An 18,012-nucleotide genomic window follows, 5' to 3' on the forward strand; every position below is an offset into this window, starting at 1 on the left:
ATTTACTCTTTCCCGCACTGCCAGATTTTAATATAACTATACAAAAATCTAGGCAGACTAATAGATCAACCTACCGTATATACTAGAGTATAAGTCGACCCGAATATAAGTCGAGACCCCTAATTTTACCCTCAAAAAAATGGGAACATTTATTGACTTGAGTATAAGACTAGGGTGGGAAATGCAGCAGCTAGTGGTAAATTTCTAAATAAAATTATATCTTCATGCTCTGCTTCAGATATAAACAGCTGACAGACTTCCTCACCACTCTCCCACAGAAACCCCTCCTGACAAGAGACCTAACTCTACTAGAGGTGATCTGCACAGACAAAGATCCAATGGAACATGGCATATCAACCCTATACATTATGCTCCTCACAAAACAGAATACACCAACACCTCACTTTATGGAGAAATGTGAAGAAGCCCTAGGGGAAACACTAACTCTCAAACAATGGCACAAAATCTGCGACCTCGCACTACATTGCGCGGTGTCCAGTAAGACACAAGAAACTGAGTATAAATTGCTAACATACTGGTATAGGACGCCCCAGTCGCTACACGCAATGATACCAACCATAGATAATAGCTGTTGGAGGTGCGGAGATGAGATGGGCACCCTACTTCACCTATGGTGGGAGTGCACCAAAATAAAACCTTTTATTTTACATCACACTAAAACCCGCACATCCACATCCACATACAAAAACTCACTGACAATACGAATTCTGAATGTGGCTAAAGGGCTGGTGCCTCTTTTCTGGAAGAAAGACATAGCCCCACCGATGGAACTATGGTTCCAACGAATGGAAGAACTCCGTGCTATGGAAGACCTAATATTCCGCAGCAGCGAGAGACCCCAAACCTACCTGAATATCTGTACTCAGTGGATTCTATCCACAGACTCAGCCGATTTCAAATCACTTTTAAAGTAAGACACTTCTGACACCACCAGTGGAGACCGAAAAGAACCTTAATATAAGCACAACACCAATCACTGAGAGCAAAACTTGCCTTCTATCCACCTTAATACCCTCCTTCTCCCTCCCCCACCCCTCAGAAACTCACAGACTCTCTATGCCCCCGCGCAGGGAGCCCCTTATTAGGATGAGCTGATAGATAGTGACCACTGATGACTGAGAGAACATACCACCGTGGGGGAGACACGAACCGACATCACGAAGATAAATGCAATGGGGCACCAACCTCACACAGACACTGTTAATGAATCACTGGCTTTGTTTGAGGTTCAATAGTAACTGGAACCGACCACCGACTAGTAACCATCTGACAACTAATGACCCAACGACAATGGAGACCTGCGTGTCTCACAAGTTACCTAAATGTTTAGGAAACCTGTGTGTTCCATGGTTTTACGCTTCATTGACACAGACCTGCGAGACGTGTATTGCACCGTTCTATGTCATGCTTGTATAAATAAAACAAAAAAATAAAAAAATAACGGTATGTGGGGAAAACCCCATACCAAAATAAACAGATATTTACAAAAAAAAAAAAAATTATATCCCCCAAAAATTCTATTAATTGAATATTTATTTACAGTGTGTGTATATAATGAATGCAGTGTGTGTGTGTGTGTGTGTGTGTGTGTGTGTGTGTGTGTGTGTGTGTGTGTGTGTGTATATGAATGCAGTGTGTGTGTGATGCAGAGTGTGTTTGTGTGTGTGTGATGCAGAGCCTTGGTGGGGGTGGGCATTTTTATTATTATTATTTTTTTATATCATTAATAGTTAATTTTATTATTATTTAAATTTTTATTTTTTTCGTCCCCCCTCCCTGCTTGTTAGCTGGCCAGGGAGGGGGGCTCTCATTCCCTGGTGGTCCAGTGGATGGGCTGTCCTGTTGGGGGCTGGCAGAGAGCTCTTATTTACCTTTCCTGCAGCTCCTGTCAGTTCCCTTCTCCTCCGCGCCGGTCCGGTTAGTTCCCCTGTCAGCTCCCACTGTAAGTCTCGCGGGCTCTCGCGAGACTTACAGTGGAGCTGACTGGACGGGAGGAGAGAGAAGGGAGCTGATAGGAGCTGCAGGAAAGGTAAATAAAAGCTCTCTGCCAGCCCCCAACAGGACAGCCGGGCTTGTAATGAGCCTGGCGGTCCTGGTCTGTATTATGGCAATGTAAGTTGCCATAATACAGACAGTGACTCGAGTATAAGACGAGTGGGAGTTTTTCAGCACAAAAAATGTGCTGAAAAACTCGTCTTATACTCGAGTATATACGGTAGTTGCTTAGCAAGTACACTGACTCCACTTTTAGACAAAGTCAATGCCTCCACTTATTTACGGTTAGTGGGGACTTCGCATATATAATTTATACCACAATTTGTATACATTGATTTAATAAAAGTTTTATACTTATTGGGAGCAAAACCTTTTGTTGGTTTAATTTTCCACTCATTTGGGACTATCTAGCATTGTTACCCTTGCCATTCTCCTGTGTTACACATTTTCATTTTTCTTGATAATTCTAGTTACAAGGGGTTACCCTCACAGCCCCCCCAGTTACTAGGGGTTACCCTTGTACAATAATTCAACAATAACATAACTTATTCTCACATGCTATATCTTGTTTGAATTCCCTTGACTGAGCGCCCATATTGTCCAAAATACAGCATTATTGAGGAATCCACACCCAAGTTATAAGCTAGTACATTTTCACTGAGTTGCGGCTATTCTCCGATCCGCCTCAGACTTCCAGGTGTTTGTGCATAAGTCGCGGTCACCTTCTCTAGCCTCTAGCGCGTCCAGGGCAGGAAGCTCCCTGAAGTCCAAGGTGACTTTTGATGCCTCTCTTCCTCCCTGAGCTCCCCTCCAAAAAGAGCTCTAATAGGTGCCCCTGGGACTGAGAACACTCTCTAAAATGTTTTACCGGACGGCGGTAACTCCACGATCCCACCAAGAGCTCCATAGAGTTTGTGAGTTGCTCCCGATCAGGCATGCCGTGCTTCTCGTTTCCTGGCTTCTGGACGGCTTGTGGTAACTCCTGGGTCCCAGGTGAGCTGTGAGGCACCGATAAGAGGGGTAACTGTTGTGATTATACTCCTTTCAGGGAGGAGATGGATAGGAGTCTTGCACCAGTTATTGTAAAGCAATGTGAATAAACTACTTTGTTCATCAGACAAAAGGGGTCTCTGGGTCCATACCCATAGTCTTTGGGAAGGAGGCTAGCCTTAACGCCTCTCCATGAGTCTGTGGCACAGGCGTTCCTGTCACAATATGCATATAAGATAAATGCTAAATCCTACCCCATTCCATCAGGGAGACCAAGTTCTCCCAGGATCCAAATCCTGTTTGGTGAGGGAGGACTGCTTGAAGGGAGGGAAAAGCAGCATAGGGTAGGGGACCATGCTGTCATTGGCTCTTGAGCACCAGCAAATGGAGTGTTCCTTTAAATTTGGAAATGCCATGGGGACAAACCATAAGCCCATCGCTGTAGCAAGATAATTCTTGCTTTTTGGACAACACTAACTTACCTGTATAAATCTGGGGTCTAGCAGGATGACATTGGCTTTCAATAGTATGTTATACATGTTCCCCCAATATTGTTGATCTCTGATTTAATGTAAAGGGTAGTGTTTCTAGGAAAAGAAAGACTTTCCATCTACTGTTGTATGTACATCAAACATGCGCATGTCCTTAAGGCAGGGGTAGGCAACCTTCGGCTCTACAGATGTTGTGGACTACATCTCCCTTGATGCTTTGCCAGCAATATGGCTGTAAAAGCATTATGGGAGATGTAGTCCAAAACATCTGTAGAGCCGAAGGTTGCCTACCCCTGCCTTAAGGCATACCGGCAAACCAATAATATTGATTCACTGCAACCTTCCCATTTCTGTTCTTTCACATTTCATCAATGAAGTTTTAGGCCCCCCCCCACTAGAATTAAACTGTACTACCACAAAGTAAAAAGTATAAGGAGATCCCCACAATGGCTTCCCTTCCAATATTAGAAGGAAAAAAAAAAAAAAGAATCGCTATAGCAGCATTTCCCAATTGGGATTCCACGAGAACACAAATGGGGTTCCGCCAAAGTTTTGTAAAACAAAATGGGCGACGGTGGCGAGGGAGCACTCTCCCCAGCTCAGCTCCCTTGCGCGCACAGCAGTGATGCCGGAGCCAGTATATGATGCAACTCCAGCATCACTAGGAGGCATGCGAGGGAGCTGAGCAGAAGGATCACTGCTCCTTCGCCGCCAGCCACTCAGCAGCCCCAGTGGACCCCAGGGACTGCACGCCAGCTGCTCAGCAGCCCCAGTGGACCCCAGGGACTGCACGCCAGCTGCTCAGAAGCCCCAGTGGACCCCAGGGACCGCATACCCAGCCGTTTAGCAGCCCCACTGGACCGCATAACCAGCCGCTCAGCAGCCCCACTGGACCCCATAGACCGCATAACCAGCAGCCCCACTGGACCCCATGGACCGAACACCCAGCCCAGCAGCCCCACTGGACCGCAGGTACATAGAGCACTCCCACAGGCAGGGAGACTGGGTGGAGTAAAATAAAAAATAATAAATGTTTGTGTGTCTGTCAAAGAGTATGTGTGTGTTTGTCAGTGAGAGTGAATGTGTGTCAGTGAGTGTGTGAGAGCGAGAAGAGTGTATGTGTGCTTGTATGTGTGTGTCAAAGAGTATGGGTGTCTGAGTGTGTGTCAGTGTTTTGTGTATATTTGTGTGTGTGTGTGTGTGTGTGTGTGTGTGTGTGTGTGTGCCAGTGTATATCAGTGTGTTTGTATGTGCCTATGTATGCCTATGCATCCGAGTATGTGTATCTGTGTGTCAAGCTGTGTGTGTCAGTGTGTACTGTGTGCCACTATGTGCCAGATACATACACACACCTTGATACACAGACACACACTAGCACATACAAAACACAGATACACACACACACACACTGTGTGTCAGTGTGTATCTGTGTGCCACTATGTCACAGGGTGTGTTGTGTATTTGTGTGTCAGATATACACACAGGTACACACACTAGCACATACAAAAAACAGCACAATTTTTATAGTATTACCAATGCTGATTACCATATTAGTCTTTGCAACTTCTATTGAAATTGTGCATGCAATTTTTTTGTTTAATTAGACTGGCAGGTTTTTACACATTTAACAATAAATGGCTATGTCTATGCACTAGAAGATTTTCCACACACCTGTTACTATGCGGTGAATGTACATTTTCCAGGAAACACCGGATCCCTTCTTTCTGACTCATCATTAACTTATTTTAAAACTAGCATATGGTAATAGAAAAGCGTGTGAGCTTTTCCACAAGTATTAAAAGTTCATCAGCAAGTAGGTTAAATGCAACTAGTCTTTCATTTATTTATATTTTGGAAGGCAAGACAGCCAGATACAGGATCGTATGTTACAGAGAATATTTATTATTTCATAATACCTGCATGCAACAATTGATGACTCATTGTAAGATAACTGGGATGCACTGTATGTAGTATTCCCCATAATGCTACATGGACATGGGGGGGAAAAAAAGTGCAAAAATAAATGGTACACTTTACTAATCCTACAAGAATACAGGGCTCATCAACATGTTTTAACAGAAAAACCTTCTCTAAACGTGCTAGTCTTACAGACAAAATAATTTACATTAGTCACAATGAAACAATTATTCAAATTAAATATTATAAAGTAAACCTTTAACACATTCTATTCACATTTTATGTTACTATTCCATAGCATGCCTACCCACCCAGGCTGAATTCCAGTTGAACAAGTTTATCCATGTCCTTCAACAGCACTGTATTATTTAAAAACACAAATTTACCAGAAGACAGATGGAAACAAAATATAACAAAAGATACTTACACATAATAAAACCAAAACTCTGTGTAGGTTGTCACAAGGTAAAGCCTTCGCTCAGTATCACCAATAACTGTCTCCAGGGCAAAAACATGCACATCCTTTGAATGAGGAAAGAACAAAAAAAATTAAAAAAACCTTTATAAACACAAAATTTACCTAATGCAATTTCACAACAACCACACATGCAGATCTCATCTGACGCCTTCGCAAGCTCTCCCCTTTTAAACCTTTTTTCTCTGGTGATGCAAATACAAACTTCTGAATGCAGTATATTGAGCAGTAAATGAAGGCAGAGAAGAAAGTGAAAATTTCTATTAAAATCTGCACTTTTTGTAATGAGAAAAAAACAAAAACCATTCTTCACACTAAGCATTTCAGCACTCTGAAGTTTAGGGCTCTGGTGTGTCCCTTTAAGCCCTGGCAAGTGGGATCATCAGAAGGATGCTGTTTGCATACTACAATGTTATTTTAATGTTATAGTTTCTTTAACCTTGATGCTATGCCATGGCATAGCAGTAAAAGTATGAATATAAAGTGTGAAAAACAAATTCTAAAACTCATAAAATTGGATCTTTCACATGCACGTTCTGAAACAGGCAAACCTCTTCCTTAGGGGATCTGGCTCCACCAAACAAGCCTCTCCTTCTGGTCTTTGGCAATTTTCACATCCCAAACTACTGTCCAGTGGGAAGTTATATGTATATAAGATGGAGGACACTTTCTTGCCAAATGAATCAGTGGTCTTTGTAATTTAACTGAGAGAAGGTTACCCTGAACTGAAATGATTTTGTTTTACTATGTGCTTCTTCAGAACATAAGACCCAGTTAAACTGGGCTATTGCATGTTACAGTGAACTTCCTTCCAACAACTGAAAGTTGATAAACAAGGTTACCCAGTTGATGTATTCTAAAGACAGTAATTCTCCCAAACACCTCCTTGTTGGTTTTCTTAAACCAAGGTGATTGATGATACAACCAGTCATGCAAACTGATACTATAGTATACTGTGCATTTACCAGCCTCCATGTCTAGAAACACATTTTAGTACGGGGAGCCCTTGCAGAATCATCTACTATAATAATTGGAATCTTAAGTCATTCTAGGAAGGTCTATATGGGAAAGTGGTGATGGAATGGTTAATTCATAGATACTAAATAATAACATGGGATAATGCATACTTTACCAAACATCTACTGATTACATTGATAATTGTGGTTTTAGATTTTTAAGTGTGTATTAAGTTAGTTACACTGATTTACAGAATAAATACAATTTACATTTCCAGAAATGCTAGAAAGTACATTTTTTAACCCAATTCAGCATATTTTCGACTATGTGTGACATAAGTCACCAATATATCTGCTCATTGTGTAGTGTACCGGGATACTTTGGCATTTGCACATGAACTAATAACCATAGCCATCAAAGTTAAAAAAATATATATATAAATCCCTGTCATACCTCTTTGCAGGTTTTTGCATAATTAAATGCTAGAGCCAAGCGAGGAAAGAGCTTCCAAATAGAAGTAGGTTGCCATGGCTTGCCAAGTTTGGGTTTATATGGTAAGCTGATTGGATGTCTTTTATATTGCACTGCCAGTTCTTCAACTTTCTTTACTTTTTCTAGCCATTTTCTTTTCATCTTCGCTAAAAATATACAATTAGAACACATTATCAAATAATATATTTAATTGGTACATGTAGTGTAAAGCAATCTAAAACTCAATCACACTGTCCATGGTTTATGCAAGACATTCTAAACTGCAACGTGATAAAAACAATTTGTAAGTTTATAAATTAAAGGCACACTATAGACATCAGAACCACTACAGCTTATTGTAGTGTTTTTGGTGTTTATAGCTCGCCATGCAGACTTTTCAATGTAAATGCTGTCTAGTAACACCTTTAGGTGCAGTCACGCAGACGGCAAGTAGAGGTGCTTCCTAGTTTAGCGTCTCCACACTCTGCATGGAAACCCTGAATGCTTCCTAGGGAGATGCATTATGAAGAGATGCGGATTGGTGCTGCGTTTTCCTATGGGAAAGCATTAGATTGGCTGAGATCATCAAAACTGATATTCTTGGGCATGGAGGTAAACTCACCTTTTAATTCCACCGAGAGAGGGGCCAGAAACCTAAACAGCCACACTAGCACTATAGTGTTAGGAATACATGTTTGTATTCATAACACTATAGTGTTTCTTGATTTTGTATATTTAATATAATGATATGCAAATTCAGATGTTCTCCCCACTTTAAAAAAAAAAAAAAAAAAAACCCACAGTAGGTGAGCGGTGGTTCTAGACTTTGTGAGGCCTTAGGCGCATCTCAAACAGGAGGCCCCTCCGAACACCATTATTGAAATATATAGGGGTTGCATTGTGTATAAGAAGCTGTAGCTATACTGAAGAATGGGCTTGCAGCGCTGGATACAGAGAGCTAATCTCTGTAATAATTATTCAGAGGCTTGCATTGTCACGGCTTCCTGTGCCACTGTGTTGTGAACTCTTTACTGTAGTTATGGCATAATCTGCAATAAAAAAATTTTTTTTGCAATTATGCTAAACGTTTATACAGGATTGGCAGTCGTGCATTCATAAGTGCCAAGTTATGAAAATTATGGTTGTGCAAAAAAGCACTTTAGCTTTTTTTTTTATTTTACAAAAAGGTATAAATTTCACAGAAAGTCTGGGCTGGGGAAGGAGGAGGGGGCTTCCAAAGACTGCATTAAATGCCTGGGGTTTTATTCAATACACTCAATTAAAAGCTAAATTGAAAACGTGAGCACAAATTCACCAACTTCGCTCCAGCTTGGCCATTCTAATCCCATTTTGGCCATTCTAATCCCATTTTGGCCATTCTAATCCCATTTTAGCCATTCTAATCCCATTTTGGCCATTCTAATCCCATTTTGGCCATTCTAATCCCATCTTGGCCATTAACATTTTAGTTTATTAAGAGTGCGCCGGGGGCCTCCTGGCACCATAACCACTTAATCTACATTCAGTGGTTACGGTGCCTTGAATTGAACAGTCCTGATTTCTGAACAATTCACACTTTAGTTGGTACTCCTGGTGGAATATATCACCAGCCATTAACTATCCGTTACAGAAATTAACGGAGCTCTCACACCATTCAATGTGCGGTATATGGGGGTCGGGCATTACACGCGGGTATATAGTTAGAGCAGGAACCAGACCGGAAGTAGTTTCTCACGTCAGAGTTGCTAAACTTGCCGTATGACGTCACTCACAGTAGCCGCATGTCTGCATCGAACCAGGGGGATTCAAACGCCGCACTCTCACTGGCCCCGCCCACAGCCCAAACGCATGCGTAACGTCCTCACGCAACCCCCGCTCGAGATGTAAACACTCGAGTACAAAGCTCTGCTTGCGGAGCATTATTAACATAGACATATTCTATGTCTATGATTTTTAAGATTCTAAAAAAACAACACAATTTTAAGAGCAACATCGTTGAAATTTTAGTTTAGAGTGTATTAGTTAATTGTGGGGTAAAAGAGAAAACAAATAACGTTTAAATTAAAAAAAAAATATATATATATATATATATATATATATATATATATATATATATATATATATATATATATATATATATATATATATATATATATATATATATATATATATATATATATATATATATATAGTCAATAGTCTCCATATTCCCCAGCCAGACATGTGACTAAGCAACTGCTTAGCAACACCTTAGGCCTGTGGTTGGCTGATAAGGATATGCAATTCAAAGCAGTTTGATTGCTGAATTTAGCAACCCTAGACACAGGTTTATTCACCAACCAGGATTTAAGTGAAATCAAAGTTAAATTGCAACAGCAAAGCAAATATAGCCATGCTGTGTATTTTTTTTCCAGTATCATCACTTTTTGGAAGTTTTGAATTTTCAATTCACTACAAGTTTTTTTATTTTTTTTTTGGAGTGTGCCTGTCATGGTACAAATTAATTTTGCCTAGTTTAAAAGTACATTAAATTATATCTATGCATTGTGGTAGAAGAATTGCTTGCAAATGTATAGATTGGGGGCTAAGCGACTGACCTGCATGGCCGCACGGTCTCAGAGCTCCGAGACACATCGCGTTCCTTACGAACTTTACCCACAGTATTACCGAACTGAGACACCGGGATAGACAGGCGGTGGACCCACGATACAACATGGGTCGAAAAAACAAAAAGATAAAGCCCGATATACCCCGATTAAGCCAAGACATTGGCGTGCTCCTGAGGCAGACACAACAGGCCGGCCGGCCCAAAATGGCCGACTACCCTGAGGCCTACTCAGACCTGTCTGAAGAACTGTCCCTGGAGGACGACGAAGACGATCTGCCGTCTAGAATGGCGCCAGCAATGAAACCGATCAGCCCAGACAAAGAGCCGGTAACAACAGCGGTGCTGAAAACTCTGCTGGCGGAGCTTCAGCACAATATCCTGGCTGACGTGGCGAACCTACGCACAGACCTCCAGGGCCTGACAGGCCGGATCGGTACCGTAGAAGCGTCCACGAAGGAGCATACACAACAAATTGCCTCCATGCAGCAAACCATACAGGGGCTCCAGAAACAGAACGCTGCGTTCGATACTAGACTGGCGATTCTGGAAGACATGCGGCGCAAAAACAATCTAAAAATCAGGGGCATCCCAGAGGCTATACCCACAGAGGAGCTGCCACATATGTTGAGACGCCTCATGGTGGCACTGTTATCCCCAAGGCAGGCCAAATCCATGGCGATGGAGGACTGTTTCCGCATACCGAAAGCACCGAAAGCTCCAGCAGCAGCCCCGAGGGATCTAATAGTTCGCTTCCGCAATGGCAGGGATAAAGCGGCAATGCTCATGGCTCTCAAAGACTGGGACTCTTACAATTTCGAAGGATCGCAACTCACCCTTTATCCAGACCTCTCGGGAGGGACCTTGGCATGGCTGAGATCTCTCCGCCCGGTTACCACCCTCCTTAGGCAGAAGAGCATCCAGTACAAGTGGCGGCTGTCACGAACCCTCGTAGTCCTACATGGAGAATCTCAGCACACAGTCCGCGACCTCACGGAAGCTCAGGCTCTGTTGCACACAATGGGACTCACACTGGACTCGCTGCCACCTGAGGGATCCCAAAGGCCCACTCCTGCACCTCAACGCTGGGACCCGGCAAAGGTGACAACCTTCGTACCGCGGAAGTTTCCACCGATGGGTGCCGTACCGGTCACCACCTGAACTCTTCCATATGACACGGGGTACCCAACACCCATAGCTACTCTCAGTTACCCTAAACTACCACAAGTTGTATATTTGTATTCCTATTTCTTTTTGTATGTACGCACACCTCCGTGAAGCGACTATCTGACCGCGCACTAACCCCCCCATACCCGACAGAAGCACATCAACGACCGACACAAGCAGCCCTTTAGCCGGGCATCAAACTCCTGGCCCCAGCAATAGTCCTAGCGAGACTAACATACACTGACAGTGATCACCTAGACGACTAGCTCCTAGCAGGTACCCTATCTTATGAATGTGGCTAAGTGGCAAGAGATTAGCTGTCCCGATATCACCTCCACCCACAGAGCATAGGGAAGGCAGGATTCTCTAAAACTGTCATGTAACACCAACAGCATACCTGACCCATCAGTTACCCGATATGACCATTGCTATGTCACGTATGCCCTACTTGACAACACGACGTTTGACTTATCTCTCTAAAAAATTAAAAATGTGTGCAGAATTATTGTTAGCCACGTTGAAACTGTATATGATTGTTTTGCCCTGGACTGCTATTGTGGCACCAAGGGCCCGTTTGTTATTAACCGCACAACAAAAATAAAGAATATAAAAAAAAAATTAAAAAAAATGTATAGATTGGGAAAGGGAAAACAATTAAAAATAGGTAATTCCCCCCACCTGCTGATACCGGAGAAACTGACGGAAGCCAAGCACAGAGAGATGGACACAGGTTTCTTCAGGAAGGAAGAGATTCTTTATTGGATCACCGATCGGGACTCAGAGGGACTAATGTCACCAAAATACAGCAAGTTCTGAGCCCCGGACAATAGTGCAGGCTCCTTATATAGGCACATAACTCCTCCCATATTAAGCTCCACCCGCACATTCTCTTGACCAATCAATACAAATAAGAATTAACTTCCTGCTTGACCGCATGGCCTGTCCAGCACAATGGAGGAGGGGAATACTATATCCTGTATTCTTGCACATGCTCCGTACACTACTGATCGTATCTTGCCTCGTGCAACCAACTGATCGATACGTCAGCATATGCACGTACACATGCCACGTGGTAATCTCGGCCTACTAAATTTATTTTTACCGAGATTCCACCACATTCCCCCCTTTGATGCCTCTTGATATTTCACAATTACTTGAGGCATCACTTAACCTTGGTTTGCATACACCGCAAGTTACCTTGAACCAGACCAGACTTATCTATGATGTGAATCTTCAACACTCATCTTCCTGCATTGGTTCTCCCTGATCTAGAGCCTTATATTTATAAATTGCCATTATCTGTGCAGCAGCCTTCCTCTCTGCTATATTTTCTATCAGGCTTTGCACAGACCTAACTACTAAGGGTATAAGACACGGCAGGAGTAGACACAACATTAAAATCAGTAGGACTCCACCTACCACTGCCTTAAGCCCTCCAAACCACTCATACCAGCTACCAAACCAACTGCTTGGATTATACCCTTTCCATACCTGAGTAGGCACATGCGCTTGTTTAACCATATGGCTAGTAAGCTCAGCTATTGCTTGCCCTTCGTCATCTATTTGAAGACAGCAATTGCTCAGGTTAAACTTCCCACATACACCTCCCTCTACTGCCAAAAGGTAATCCAAGGCTAATCTATTTTGGTATACTGCTGTCCTCATCCTGGTATTGTGCTTCGCTAGAAGATTGAGCGCTTGTGATGTCTCGTTAGTAATGATCTCAACCACCGCCTGTAATCTTATAATACGGTTGAGCATATAAATTGGGGTTCTATAACCAAAGGTACCGTCCTCTGCCCACGTGGCTGGCCCATAGTAATCTATAATACGCTGGGGAGGCCATTCATTATCTTCCCAGGCGCCTATCTCTATGGGTCCCCTTTTCTTCCTATGATTCACATCATACACTTTAACACCTAAAGTCTCACCTGTTTCAATAGGTAACAAGAAGAAGGATGGTTTGAGCATACCCAACACACATGCCCCTTCCCAGTCCTGTGGCAACTCCGAATAGGCTTTCTTACCACAGATCCAGTACAAATTTGCTGGGGCTCTCCAGGTAGATGTGATGGATAGATCAAACCACACATCCTTTAAATTGGCGTATCTAGCAAACGGGTTAGATGGTTCTGAGACATTTGAAGCCGACCACCAAGTTGTATTCTTTGTATCATCATCATAAGCTTTTTGCCCTAGACAAGTTAATTCTCCTACAGAAGTATTATACATCATTCCTTTCCTTGCTATGCAAACATAACCTATGATGGAGGTCTTTAAAGGACCACTCTAGGCACCCAGACGACTTCAGCTTAATGAAGTGGTCTGGGTGCCAGGTACCTCTAGGATTAACCCTTTTTTTTATAAACATAGCAGTTTCAGAGAAACTGCTATGTTTATAATGAGGGTTAATCCAGCCTCCAAATCCTCTAGTGGCTGTCTCACTGACAGCCGCTAGAGGCGCTTGCGTGATTCTCACTGTGAAAATCACAGTGAGAGCACGCAAGCGTCCATAGGAAAGCATTATGAATGCTTTCCTATGCGACCGGCTGAATGCGAGCGCGGCTCTTGCCGCGCATGCGCATTCAGCCGATGACGTCGCGATCAAGATGGAGAGGAGGAGGAAAGCTCCCCGCCCGGCGCTGGAAAAAGAGGTAAGTTTAACCCCTTCCTCTCTCCAGAGCCCGGCGGGAGGGGGTCCCTGAGGGTGGGGGCACCATCAGGCAGGGCCGCCATCAGGGCATGACAACCATAACAGTTGTCATGGGCCCTGGGGGGCCCGGCCGCCCGGGCCCCACGTGTGGGGCCCATCGGGTGGCCCACACACTTAAGGCCACCCGACGAGCCCCCTCCTTCAGGGGCCCGGTCAGCGCTGTGGCCGTTGTATAGCGCGACCGGGCCCCTTTAAAAAAAAAAAAAAAAAAAAGCAGCCGCAAGTGCTGCTGGGAGGAAGTGCTCACTTCCTCCCAGCTCACTCCGCGCGGGAGGAGCGCGCCTGCCCGCCAAGCCGTAAAGAGGGAGAGCCAGGCAATGAAGAGGGAGCAGCGCCGACTCCCATCATCCCCAGCCACCCTCCTGCAAAGAAAAGGTAAGAGACAGGAGGGTGGCTGGAAAATGAGCTGTGTGTGCATGTATGTATGTATGTCTGTGTCTGTATGCATGTATGTGTATGTATGTATGTATGTCTGTGTGTGTGTCTGTCTGTATGTATGTCTGTGTGTCTGTATGCATGTATGTGTATGTCTGTATGCATGTCTATGTATGTATGTATGTATGTATGTATGTATGTGTGTGTGTCTGTCTGTCTGTATGTCTGTATGTGTATGTGTGTCTGTCTGTATGTATGTCTGTGTCTGTATGCGTGTATGTCTGTCTGTGTGTCTGTATGCATGTATGTGTATGTCTGTATGCATGTATGTGTATGTGTGTCTGTCTGTCTGTATGTCTGTGTGTCTGTATGCATGTCTGTGTATGTATGTCTGTCTGTATGTATGTCTGTATGCATGTATGTATGTATGTCTGTCTGTATGCATGTATGTGTGTGTATGTATGTATGTCTGTCTGTCTGTCTGTCTGTCTGTCTATGTCTGTATGCATGTATGTCTATGTATGTATGTCTGTCTGGATGCATGCATGTCTGTCTGTATGTCTATGTCTGTCTGTATGCGTGTATGTCTGTGTGTCTGGATGCATGTATGTGTATGTCTGTCTGCATGCATGAATGACTGTCTGTATGTCTGTATGTATGTCTGTGTGTATGTATGTCTATGTATGTATGTCTGTATGTCTGTATGTATGTATGTCTGTGTGTATGTATGTCTGTGTGTATGTATGTCTGTGTGTATGTCTATGTCTGTGTGACTGCATGCATGTATGTCTACGTATGTATGTCTATGTATGTTTGTGTATGTCTGTATGCATACATGTATGTCTGTATGTATGTATATATGTATGTCAGTATGAATGTATGTCTGCATATTATTATGAACGTAGGTCTGTGTGTATGGATGTCTGTATGCATGTATGTCTGTCAGTATGTCTGTATATATGCATGTATGTCAGTCTGTATGTCTGTATGCCATTATGAATGTATGTGTGTATGGATGTCCGTGTCTGTATGTATGTATGAATGTGTGTGTGTGTGTGTATGTATGTATGTATGTATGTATGTGTGTCTGTATGTATGTTATTATGTGTCTGTCTGTCACTATGTATGCCTGTGTGTATGTCTCAGTATGTGTGTGTTAGTATGTATGCCTGTATGCGTGTATGTCTGTTTCAGTATGTTGTGTCTGTGTGTGGACCCAGTGGGCGGTATTTGGAGGCGGGCCCGAGGGGGCCCAGACCCTGAGCTGAGTTAGGGGCCCCAAAATTTCTGGTGGCGGCCCTGCCCTCAGGGTACTCTAGTGCCAGGAAAACGAGTATGTTTTCCTGGAACTAGAGTGGTCCTTTAATCTCCACTCAGATTTACCTCTAACACTCATATGATAATCGGCTTGTGTAGATATTAATTGGTCAACTGCCTCAGAACCGGACATTACCTCCTTTGCTTCCCAAGGCCATTGGTCTCCCATGTTAGTACCTCCACACACATAGCAGTTGGTAACATTAAGACTACCGGCAATACTTTCGGCTAAATCAATAAACAGGTTTTTAGCATTATGGGGAATCTTATTATCTATGCTCATCTCTTCATAAAAGGAATGGTATACTTGATGAGTCTGGGAGGATACCGTATCAGTCTCTATCCCTATAAACAATACTGTCCCAGGATCTAAACCCGTCCCATATATTTGAAACCCAAATAAATTACCATATTTATCTAAGAACTTGTCGGGGTTATTTATAAGTATATGAACTGGATTGCATTCCATAGACTTACAATATGGACTGGTAGGCAACTTAGTCACAATCATGTCCTTGTCTACTGTCTGTCCCCAAGTCGCCCACCCCACACAAGACCAATATGGGCAAAAGTTATAATCTCTATTTGGGCATCTAGGACTCACATATTTATTTTTACTACTGGGACAAATATATTTATCGTTAGACCCATACGTCCTCTCCCATCTAAGATCCCCACATACATTCCACGGCTTTCTACCACTTGATATCGCCTTACACGCATCAAATAGCAGAACACCCGAAGAATGTACGGATTCTAATACCGTCTTATTAATTAGGGTCCCCTGAGGATCTCCATTCCTGAGAGTCAACCAAATTGTACGAGGTTGATACTCTGGACTGAAGCACTTAGGTTCTCCTACTCCTAAATGGCACACACTATATTCTATATTTAAGTATCTACATCTTGATACATCTCCTTTACACTCGTATTGCGAATGCCAAATTAGGGTTTGGTAAATATGGTTACCTGTTCTTGTAGTCTTAATGCATACCTCACAGCTAGGAGTGTCGGTACCTCTACCTTCCTGAATATAAAAATACACATATAAAAACACACATATAAAAACATTATTAAGAATACATCTTTCGTCGTCATCCTCAGTCTTCGTCCGTGCGAAGGCACCTCAGCTTCCAGGATGTAAGGGCTGCAGGGAATGGAGTTCTGCTCGTCTTCACAGGGGTCCCTTCGAGACTTTCCTGACTTTTAAACTACACGGTGAGCGGACAGGCTTTATTATGGCCGTCTAAAACACTCACTTTACCAAATCTCTGAAACAATAAAATTTGTAATCCACAAGGTTCCTCGTCACTCCGACTGAGTCGTGCGCTTTAACCGGATCTTGCAGGGATTCTCTGGATCTGCTGTAACTTGCCAAGAATCGACTGCTGCTGGTTTAACCCTGGAGTGATGTATCCACGGAGTCACTTCGGCTACTTTTATCGCTGTAGGGGTAGACAAAAGAACAACATAAGGACCTCTCCACTTGGGCCCTAACGGTACATTATTCCACTCTTTAATCCACACTTGGTCTCCTGGGTGGTAACTATGAACTGGGGGATAAATATTCACAGGTAATCTATCTTGTACCCATTTCTGTACCTCCTCCATAGTCTTACCCAACTCTACAACCTGCTGCCGGGTAATTCCTTCTCCCAACTGACTCAAATCCCCCCTTAAGTTACCAAGTACGGGAGGTGGTCGCCCATACATGATTTCAAAAGGAGAGAGGCCCATCTTTCTGGTAGGTGTACTGCGGATTCGCAATAAAGCTATGGGCAAGAGAACGTTCCACTTAAGTTGGGTTTCCGGACACATTTTAGCCAACTGATTCTTAATAGTTCTATTCATTCTCTCTACCTTACCAGAACTCTGGGGTCTATATGCCGTATGAAGCCTCCACTTTATACCAAGCATATGAGTCAGTTGTTGTAGGCACTGATGAACAAAAGCTGGACCATTGTCCGATCCTATAGAGCAGGGTAGTCCATATCGGGGTATTATTTCTCGTAGCAGGAATCTCACAACTTCTCCTGCTTTCTCTGTACGAGTAGGACATGCTTCTACCCAGCCTGAATAGGTGCACACAACTACCAGTAGGTAACGATGTCCACCCGATTTAGGCATTACTGTATAGTCAATTTGTAAATCGGACATGGGGAGTCCCCCCATAAACTGGACTCCTGGTGGCTTTACTGGTCCTTGCCTTGCCTTATTTTTAGCACACGTTACACATCTTCTTACAATGGCCTGAGTCAAGTTGGACAATCTTGGTATGTAGAAATGTTTTCTGAGAGATTCTTCTGTACTGTCTCTCCCAGAATGTGTCCCGTTGTGATAGTTTTGGACAATTTCTACCGCTAGTGATGCTGGAATAACTATTCTTCCATCTTCTAACTGATACCATTTGTTCTCCAAGTACTTTCCAGGTTCAGTCTCTAACCACTCCTCTTCTTGAGCTGTATAAACTGGAGTCCATTGAGACAGTGGAGTTGGTATAAGAGCAGCTATATGCTCC

At 43.2% G+C, this 18,012-nt stretch overlaps 1 protein-coding gene across 2 annotated transcripts in view; it reads right to left on the bottom strand.

The window, feature by feature from the left end:
• The window catches only part of PRIMPOL (primase and DNA directed polymerase), a 44,797-nt gene extending 35,675 nt beyond the window's left edge, over positions 1–9,122 (bottom strand). The window contains exons 1-3 of one of the 2 annotated variants that reach the window (XM_063459998.1): positions 9,090–9,122; positions 7,300–7,484; positions 5,842–5,936 (exon numbers count right to left, since the gene is read on the bottom strand). In XM_063459998.1, the coding sequence (XP_063316068.1) occupies positions 5,842–5,936; positions 7,300–7,484; positions 9,090–9,108 (299 nt within the window). In that variant the 5' untranslated portion in view covers positions 9,109–9,122. The other variant, XM_063459999.1, reaches the window with a different exon arrangement.
• Between the last annotated feature and the right edge of the window lie 8,890 nt (positions 9,123–18,012).

The sequence above is a fragment of the Pelobates fuscus genome, chromosome 6 (genome assembly GCF_036172605.1).
Source record: "Pelobates fuscus isolate aPelFus1 chromosome 6, aPelFus1.pri, whole genome shotgun sequence".
NCBI lineage: Eukaryota > Metazoa > Chordata > Amphibia > Anura > Pelobatidae > Pelobates > Pelobates fuscus.